At 36.4% G+C, this 9,508-nt stretch overlaps 2 protein-coding genes and 1 long non-coding RNA gene across 5 annotated transcripts; all 3 read right to left on the reverse strand.

Annotated features, from left to right (window-relative positions):
* Positions 1-464: 464 nt before the first annotated feature.
* LOC112758609 (uncharacterized) lies at positions 465-3,434 on the reverse strand. Of its 3 annotated transcripts, none has more exons than XM_025807315.3 (13): positions 3,111-3,434; positions 2,867-3,004; positions 2,696-2,777; positions 2,426-2,502; positions 2,219-2,340; positions 2,023-2,140; positions 1,821-1,937; positions 1,613-1,704; positions 1,472-1,538; positions 1,289-1,370; positions 1,111-1,202; positions 879-1,022; positions 465-785 (listed from the first exon to the last, which is right to left on the reverse strand). In XM_025807315.3, exons 1-13 carry the CDS (start codon positions 3,237-3,239, stop codon positions 639-641), a joined length of 1,407 nt encoding a protein of 468 aa, XP_025663100.1. In that variant the 5' UTR covers positions 3,240-3,434; the 3' UTR covers positions 465-638. The 3 variants fall into 3 exon arrangements, with proteins under 3 accessions (XP_025663100.1, XP_025663103.1, XP_025663101.1); XM_025807318.3 differs by having other exon boundaries at positions 2,867-3,023; positions 3,111-3,395; XM_025807316.3 differs by having other exon boundaries at positions 2,867-3,012; positions 3,111-3,337.
* Positions 3,435-4,764: 1,330 nt separating this feature from the next.
* LOC140179685 (uncharacterized) lies at positions 4,765-6,543 on the reverse strand. The gene is made up of 2 exons (XR_011873472.1): positions 6,130-6,543; positions 4,765-5,242 (listed from the first exon to the last, which is right to left on the reverse strand). It is a non-coding gene; the product is annotated as an uncharacterized lncRNA (long non-coding RNA).
* Positions 6,544-6,625: 82 nt separating this feature from the next.
* LOC140180017 (uncharacterized) lies at positions 6,626-7,890 on the reverse strand. Its single transcript, XM_072220400.1, has 3 exons — positions 7,633-7,890; positions 7,096-7,392; positions 6,626-6,979 (listed from the first exon to the last, which is right to left on the reverse strand). The coding sequence occupies exons 1-3, from the start codon at positions 7,888-7,890 to the stop codon at positions 6,626-6,628; spliced, it is 909 nt and encodes a 302-aa protein (XP_072076501.1).
* Positions 7,891-9,508: the final 1,618 nt, after the last annotated feature.

Raw genomic sequence — 9,508 nt, forward strand, 5'->3', positions numbered from 1 at the left:
GAATTTCGTCTTGTGTATACCGATTAGCCAATGACAAACCCTTAAATAGAATTCGAATGCATAGTAAATTAGTATTTGGATTGCCAAACTAAGAAGTGCCGTAAAAAATAAAAAAGTTAATATTCTAAGGGCACAAATTAAAGTTACTAATTAAAAAGGTTTTTATAAAAAAAATAAAATAAAATTTAGAGTTACTAACATGTGCCCTAATTTTAATTAATTTTGCTCCTTTTTTTTTTGGTGACTGTTCCTTTTTCTTTTAAAATGAATGTTTTCTCCTCACATTTATTAAAATTTGACTTCAATTTTCAAACACCTCACTCATCTCTCTGATGGCTTCCAATAAAATCGTCATCTGCTTTGAATATTTTATTTTACTTTCAAATGTATTTTCTTATTGAGATTTTGGTTTTTTTTTTTTTTTAAATATGCTTTTGGATGTTCTAATAATATAAGTCAAAAAATGAATGCGAAAAAGTCAGTTGATATTAGTTATAAAATAGTTGGTTCCTTTTTCTAGGAATACCATTGATTTTTTTTTTTTTTACTAAAGGATTCCAACATTGAACTTAGTAACAAACAAGATGATATATAAAGTCACAAGAGATGGTTATTACTCTAATTACAATTCAAATTAATTAAAGCTTCCAATATATGCCGAATAGGTGCAAGATGCCTGCGACAACGGCCCAGAATAGGATCTCAGCAAATATTACATAAAGCAGAATCCCAACTTTGGTTGAATGCCACACCTTGATGAACACATGCTTTTGGATCCAATATACCTGTCTCCACAAAAACCAAATCAAACACAGGGACATGGTGCCACATAATATAATATCTATTCATAATTGAATTCAAACAAGAAAGAACAATACCAGTGTATTATGAGGGTGATCATAATACCATCCATTGATGAATCCTGCAAAGATGCCCTCAGCTGCCATAACGTACACAAACATGGCATTCATGCCAATCCATTTCAAAGGCATGAACCATAGTTTCAAGCCCCAAATATCAACCTGCAATGCAATAATCCAATGTACAAGATAATATCTATCACTATCATGATACAATGGCAACTAGAACTTTCATAGTATATAATAATACCATTGTATAGAAGGCTGAAAATATTAATGCTGCTGCTCCAGATGTTACACAAACATAGCTTAGTGTATACAATTGCTTATTCAGAGGAATGGCTGCAGCGCACCAAGAAGTAACATCTGAGTGGTTACAATACATAGTAAAGATATTCCAGCTGAACACTTGGTTAATTAGAGTTCACCATGAGTGAAGTGAAGAATAAGTCCTGAAGCAAGAAGAGATAAACCCAAGAGAATCCAGTGCTTCAGTCTTGAAAGATGATCCTATGGTAAAAATTACATAACTGAAAGAGTAAGCACAAGTTGAAGAGATGTGAAAAATCAAAGATTATTAGATAATTGCTTTGATTCAAAGGCTTCATCACCTGCATGTGTATGAGTACATGTCCAAAATGCAATCCAATGATTGTGGACAGAATAGCTGATATTGAGCTGCAATTGCGTATCATAATTATATTACATGTCATCAAAACTCAAATTATGTAAAGACATTTTTAATTACAGACCTTAGAATTCCTTCTGGCTCAAAAGGAGCATAACACCATGAGGGAGCGTTTTTCCTAAATGGCCCTTCGAAAGGTGATTTCTCGGTGCAAGCCTGAGGAAAAGGCAGTAAGTCATTGGAAGTTTGAAACTCTCATTTGCAAAGTTTGTTTTTCAAATTTGTAGTAGAAACAAGAAGTGTCTGGTTTAAAAATTAGAGTTGCAACACACTTGTGATCTCTTCCAAGCTGGATGCTTATACATGTGGTTGATTCCAAGCACCTCTCTGTCTATGTATCCCACAGCATTACAAGGGGGATCTAATTTCCCTCTGACTCCACATTTCACCTAAATTTGAAATAGGAAGTGAGCAAAAAAATTTTATTAAAGATTGGAGTATCATAGAATCAGAGGCATGCAATTGGAAGCTTACAGTAAAAGTTGTTCCATTATATATGCTATCTGGATTATGGACAGTGAAACTCCAATCTGGAACATAAATTCCATAAAGTAAAGCCAAATAAATGGTAAGTATACATGCAGCCACCACCCTGAAATTTTAATAAATAAAATGTTCAAAAGCATTTCATATTGGTAATCAACCATAACAAATAATGTCAAAGACTAACCAATGCCAATAGTATGATTTGAATATTGAAAGGTGGGAGGGTGCCAGTTCTGGATCTCTAGCTTGTGCACTTCTTGAAAATATCTCCACCATTGCTACAACCAAATATGCTAGCGCAATTCTCTAACAGAAGTATTAATTATACTCAATTGTATTATCTATATTATATATTATGCTCTATGAAAAGCAGAAAAATTATTACACTCACCTGAAGAATGCCACACCACCTTATTCGTTTCATGTCAACTCCATATGTTAGTTCGTCGGGAGCATGTGAGAAACCACCTTCATCATAGAGGTCCATCATCAAAATAAACCATTAAGATGTGTCTTATCAAGAGAGGAATTGCTCATATGAAAAATAACTTTCACATTGTCAATATTGATGAGTGAAGCTTATGAAATTGTTCAATCATGTTTTTATCAGACATAGACAAAAAGAGTATTGCAAATTCATTGTGTCAAGAGAAAATCTAACCTTGTAAGAGGAGACCCCAGAATATGAGTTTGATTGTTCTAACTATGACCTTTTTCACAGCTACAAGTTTATTTGGTATTCTCTGAACATAAAAAAAATGAAGCATTGACAATTAAAGAAGGCATAGATGTAAAGTACACGAGTACTTGTTAGCCATCAGATTTGTCTAACCTTGAGAGCAATTGGAATGGCCATGCCAACAATGAACAAAAAGAAAGGCATGACAAAATCGGCAAGATTGCAACCATTCCATGGCGCGTGACCAATCATCGGCCATTGTCCTCCAGCATCATCAACTAACACCATTAACTGCATCACTTATTAATTACTGTAACATTAATGAGCTAATCAAATCGTACTTCTCTATTGTGAACTTAGCTAATTAACGGAGAGAGAGAAGAAACAAGTTAGTTACCGCAACAGTGAGACCTCGGAAGATGTCTAGCGACGCAACGCGCTTTGTCTTTGGCGGTTTCTTGTCGGAATCATCAGACGGTACTGCTTCCGAAACATTGAGTCTATGGTCGCCTTTGATTTCCGCCATTATAGAATAGCTGAGATTCTTGTATAACTCCAACTACTTTACGTGCTCTCGCTGCACTGAAATAATTGAACTCCCAGGTAATAGAGTAAAGCCTGAATGAATGATTGGTTTTATTATTTGATTATAATAAGATTATTGTGAGTTGCTTATTCGCTTGGAATATCTATCCTGATCTTTGTGAATAGAGAAAAGTCCATGTCAGTCCAAGCCACTTTGTACTTATGTTTGTTCTTGTCCTTTCTAAATAATAGATAATTCAGCAAATGGTAGTAAAATACAAATGTCAGAATTTATTCGCATTCCTTGGATCGTTTTCGTTATATAAGTAACAGAGAGCACTGCAGGAAAAAAATTGTGTATTCAAACTGCATAAGAATGATATAATATATAAAATTATTTATAAGTATTAAAAAAATTTAAATAATAAAAATAAAATATTTTATAATAAATATTTAAATATCTATTATATATTTTTAATTTTATAATCAAAATGTGTTACATGTTATTTTTTTATTATTATTAGTTTTTTTTTTTTTTGGATCTTTGACTCCCTCTTTTTCACCAAAAAAAATTAGAATTAAATTTTTTTCTCTAAAATTAAAGAATTTTCTTCTCCTCCTTATTTACAACTAAAATGTGTCACATGTCATTCCTTCATTATAATTGAAATGAAATCTTTTTTTTTTAAAATTAAAGAATTCTTCCCTCATCCCTACTAATTTTATAACCAAAATGTGACACGTGTCACTCTCTCATTACAATTGAAATCAAATCTTTTCCTTCAAAATTAAAGAGTTCTCCCCTCATACATCTTTCTTTCTCTATTTTTCTCATTCCTTCAACCACTCTATCTATTTTGTTTTAAGTAAAAAAAGCTCAACACAAGGTGGGGTAAAAGAAAAGAAACAAAAACTCATAACGCTAAAAATAACAACCCTAGACATCTCCGGTATTGCCATCAACAACCACAAGGTTCACCACCAATCCACTCATCATAACCTGTAAAGGATCTGTTAATAATATCCACCACACTTGAACCTTGATTTTTGAAGATTCTATTGTTCCTTTCTCAAGGTTCTGAGAACCGGACCGGTCATTAAACCGCTCTAGTCACTGGTTCACTGGTCCAACCGATCCAACCGTAATTCAACCGAAAAAATCGTTTTAGAATAAAATAATAAATAAATTATAAATAAACATCCTAAAATATAACTCAACCTATGTTTTGTCTCATAACAACTATGTCATTCAGCCAACAATATCTCTTTCATCTCTTTCCTAATGTAAAGAATTAAAAAAGATCAAACAAATTGAACAAACCTTGTAATACTAATGGTGAATCCATCTCCTTAATATTACAAATAATAGGAATTAATCACATAAATACATTAATATTACAAAATATACTAATATACTTGACAAATAGGTAAGACATGATACAATAATGCCTTTTGATCGATTTTAGTATACGTCAAGCAACATGTAGAGATGAATTAATAGCATAAAAATAGATAAGAAGACAACATTGAAGGTTCAAATAATCATTGAATACAATGTAAAGCTACTTATTCATTGAGATCTCACATTATACAAACAACTTTCATGACTTAAGTTTGCACATTTTCAATAAACAATTGTAACCAATGTTATTTTTTATTTTACTATGATATGTACAAATCACTTATAGTACAAAACTACAAATTAACTGGAAATAGATATGAGCTTGGATGCATGATTATATAGTGTAGTGAGGTGAATTTTTGTCTCTGTTGTTAACATGAGATTATACAATGCTCCTCCCGTGGATTTGTCTCCAAGAAACATTATGATATTCATGAATTCGCAAAATCTTTACTCTAGGAACCAGAGAGCATACATACTGGACTAAGCAAGTAATGCTTAACTAGTTTGAATAAATTTGCATTGCCTTGACCATCACCATGAGAAAATCTAGTCGTAAATTTGTCTCTGTCCCGAAATGAGTGGCATAAGATGCTAAGAGGCTGCAAGCACAGAGGAATCGTGAATGACCCTTTGAAACTTTAACAATTTCCATTATAACAATAATCTTAGCAAATTCCCTGACACATAAAACCCTTGAAACAAAGGTAATTTTGTCAGCCCAAAACTTTGTACCGACATTATTAATTGTATTCTAATTCCCCCCTTAATAATTTGTAAAGAATTAAAAAATAAATAAATTCACTATTTATATTGAATTAGCTAGAGGCAGATGCATCGTGCATGTTTACCAAGTGATGCAGGATTGTTTATCATTCCACTGGTAATTGAATATGTGCCTCCAAAGGAGAACTTTAATTCATGGAACTTTGATGAGTTCAAATCTAGCAGCATATAATACAATCCATGGTTGAAGAGTTTAGCAATGAAAATGTACAAATATGCATTGAAAATGTACAAAATTTCAATAAACATTACTAAACAGAGGCAAGAAAGAACAACCATCATTCAGCAACAAACACTACAAAACAGCAACAAGTAATCACACTATTACCAAATTCAAAAAGAATGAAAACCAGATAAACCCAATCATAAACACTATTACCAAATTAAATAAAAAATCAACCGAAAATCACTTTGCAAATCCAATTAAAAACAGCTTTTCACTTTATACCCTAAACACCAATTAAATCACATGAACCAAAATTAATTTGAGGGAAAACAGCACAGTTCAATGCTTATGAGTTTACTGAGAAAAAAAAATGGCAACAGCAGCAGAACAAATCAGTTATCATTTATCACAAATTTCAGATTCAAAACACCAATCATTAAACAAGTAATCAGAGAGATTCAAAATCACAAATCACTACTTCAAAGACATTCAAATTCAATAATCCAAGTACTCAACAGAAATCACAGTGCCACTAACCTTCCACCACAGCAGGACATCAACGGCGAGACGACGGCGCAGCAGCTGGAAGCCTCGAACAGCGACTTCACCGGCGGAATGGATGACGTGCCGAGCTAGAAGAGAAGCTCTGGCCGTATGCCTTTGGGACAGGGGAAGGAGGAGGCCGCGAAGACGCAGACAACCAGGGACGGCGGCGGCGGTTCTGGCGACGAAGTTGGGTTTTCGGTCCGGGGAACCTTAGGGCTAGCTGCTTCGATGTTCGAAGGAAGGGGGTGTTTGGTGTGTGTTGCAGAGAAGGGGGGAGAGGGGGGGGGGGGGGGGGTTAACCGGGTGGGGTTTTTTTCACTTTTTCACTTTTTTTAACCGGTTTCTGATTCAGTCCAACTGACCGATAACCGGCCGGTTCAACGATTTCTGAATGGTTTGTGTATCAGCGGTTTTAGAGGATGGATCGGACCATTTAATATGCCGGTTCTTGGTTGAATCGGTTTAATCGGCCAGTTCGGTTCAGTTTTTAGAACATTGTTCTTTCTAGCCAAATTGTCCAGATAACTGCAAAAAAACCAACTAACCACTGCTTCCGTTTCATCTTTCTCGCTGATATGTCCATCCAACTTTCATAGTGTTGCTTGAGCTCACAACCAATGAACAAGTGAAAAGCAGTTTCAATAGATTTATGACATAAAACACACATGTTATCATTCTGGCCAATAACACCTAATCTACACAGTCTTTTCTTTGTATTCATCCTACCAACCAGTGCAAACCAAGTAAACAACTCAACCCTTGGTGGGACGAATCCTCTCCAAATAGTACTAGTGAAGCTATAGCTTGTGATATCCGCCGGAAGTACCTCTGCCTGCAATACCTGCACAAAGGAGTTAGCAGAATAAACACATTTTTTTAATCAAATTTCCAGATCACTTTGTCCTCTCTCTCAGTTGTCAGTTTCATTGATTGCAGAACCGCATGAAGCTGGTTTACTAGTTCCAGTTCCCATTGAAATAACTCTCGTCGCCACTGGAAATTCCAAATCCACTCTAACACGTCCCAAAACCCACAATCCCCTATGACAGATCCTTGAAGATTTGAGACTGAGAAAAGTCTTGGAAAAATAACTTTTAGAACACCACAAGGTAACCAGCTATCCTCCCAGAAGCAAATTATCTTGCCATCCCCTAGTTCCATAGCCAAACCTCTTATCATCTTTTCTCTCACTTGTGGCTCCCTGATTTGTAATTGACAAATATCCTTCCAAGGACCCCCTCTTGTAGGTACAAGCTGATCACAAATCATCTCAGAATGATTCATGTTATTACAGGAACATACAATTTTCTTCCAAAGTGGACAATCCTCTTTCGAAAATCTTCACCACCACTTAAACAGGAGCGCTGTATTCCAAATTACCGCGTCACCAACTCCCAAAACTCCTGCCTTTTGGGAGGCCTGTACGACTTTCCATTTCACTAGAGGCATCCCGTCCCTCTCGTCCTCCTTACTTCACAAAAAGCGTCTCTGTACGGATGTTATTTTTTCTGCTACTGCCTTCGGCATTTTGTACAGGCTGAGATAGTAAATAGGCAGGCTATTAAGAACAGGTTTGATGAGAACCAGTTTACCTGCTTTATTCAGAGACTTTGCTTTCCATAGACTTAGCTTTTCCTCTACCATATCAATCACTGGTTTCCATGTCTTGACCAGCTTTGGATTCGCCCCCAGAGAAATGCCAAGATATCTATCAGGTAAATACGCATCTTTACACCCCAATAGTCGACACATCTGTCGTGCTCAACTCTGCTCACAATTAACCGGGATCAAGCTGGACTTGTCAAAATTGATACTCAACCCTGACATCATCTCAAAGCAGTGCAGCAACTGCTTATAGTTTCTGATCATCTCTTCTTCAGAAGGGCAAAAAAAGTATAGTATCATCCGCAAACTGCAAATGTGACAACTCAATGTTATCCCTTCCAACCAACAATGGAGTAATGCGTCCATTCCGCACCGCGTATCTAATCATCCTATGTAGAACATCCACAACAAGCAGAAATAAAAAGGGAGAAAGAGGATCCCCTTGTCGTAGACCCCTTTCCATTTTGAAGGGCTTAGAGGGAGAGCCATTTATTAGGACCGACATAGACGCAAAACACATACACTCCTTTATCCACTCCCTCCATCTACAGCCAAACCCCATGTTCTGCAAAACAATGTCCACAAAACTCCACTTGACTCAATCATAAGCCTTTTGGAAATCTAGTTTAATAATTGCCGAGCTCTTTTTCCTCACCTTCAGCCACTGTACAGTTTCACATGCAATCAAAGCCCCATCATGTATCTTCCTACCATGTACAAACGCACTTTGTGTTTCTCCTACCAACCCTGGAATTATCTTCCGCATCCTCTGAACCAGGATCTTTGATATAACCTTATAAACACAACCCACCATACTAATTGGCCTAAGGTCCTTGATTGTTTTAGCTCCGACAAACTTTGGCGCCAAAGCCACCCAAGTAACATTCGCATCCCTAGGTAAAACAATTGACTGAAAGAATCCCATCACGGCTGTAGTGAACTCCCCACCAACATCCTCCCAACACTTCTTAATGAAATTCATATTATACCCATCACTGCCTGGTGCCTTAGTTGACTCAGAATCCCAAACTGCATCCTTAATTTTCTCATTAGACTGCATCCATTCCAACTCTACTGCCTCCTCCTCAGTTATCTGATTAACCAAACCATCACGGAACCCTATCACCGGCGAGGTCTCCTAATGATATAAATTCTTATAAAAGTCTTTGATAGCAACCTTAATCCTTGCTTGATTTCCCACTATCCTCCCATGAATCAGTAAAGACTCAATCTGATTGTTTCTCCTTCGAGCTGAGATTAGATTGTGAAAATAGCGGGTGTTTTTATCCATCTCCTTGGCATGCCTGGATCGTGACATCTGCTTCCAATGTACCTCTTTTCTGATATATCATTTTTTACAAGAGCTCACCAGCGCCCTCCTTCTTGCTTCCACAGTTCCATCAACAATCCCATTGCTAACCATATCATCTACTTTCTTTATCTCTTCTTCAAACTTCATAATTTTTATATCCATATCTCTAAAATTCTCCTTATACCATTTACCCAGCGGGACCATCAAAGCCTTCAGCTTGTCAATGAATTGTACGTTGCCCAAATTCCTCCACTCCTCCTTTACCATCCGCAAGAAACCCTCATGAGTAAACCAAGCATCCAGACTCCGAAAAGGTCTCGGCCCCCCTCCTAATCTTGTGATATCCACAATCAATGGACAGTGGTCTGATAAACCTCTCGGACCTCCTCTAAGCCTTATTTTAGGAAACTCTTCCAACCATTCCAAACTAACCAGAACTTGATCAATGCGGCT

Source organism: Arachis hypogaea, chromosome 16, assembly GCF_003086295.3.
Source record: "Arachis hypogaea cultivar Tifrunner chromosome 16, arahy.Tifrunner.gnm2.J5K5, whole genome shotgun sequence".
Taxonomy (NCBI): Eukaryota; Viridiplantae; Streptophyta; class Magnoliopsida; order Fabales; family Fabaceae; genus Arachis; species Arachis hypogaea.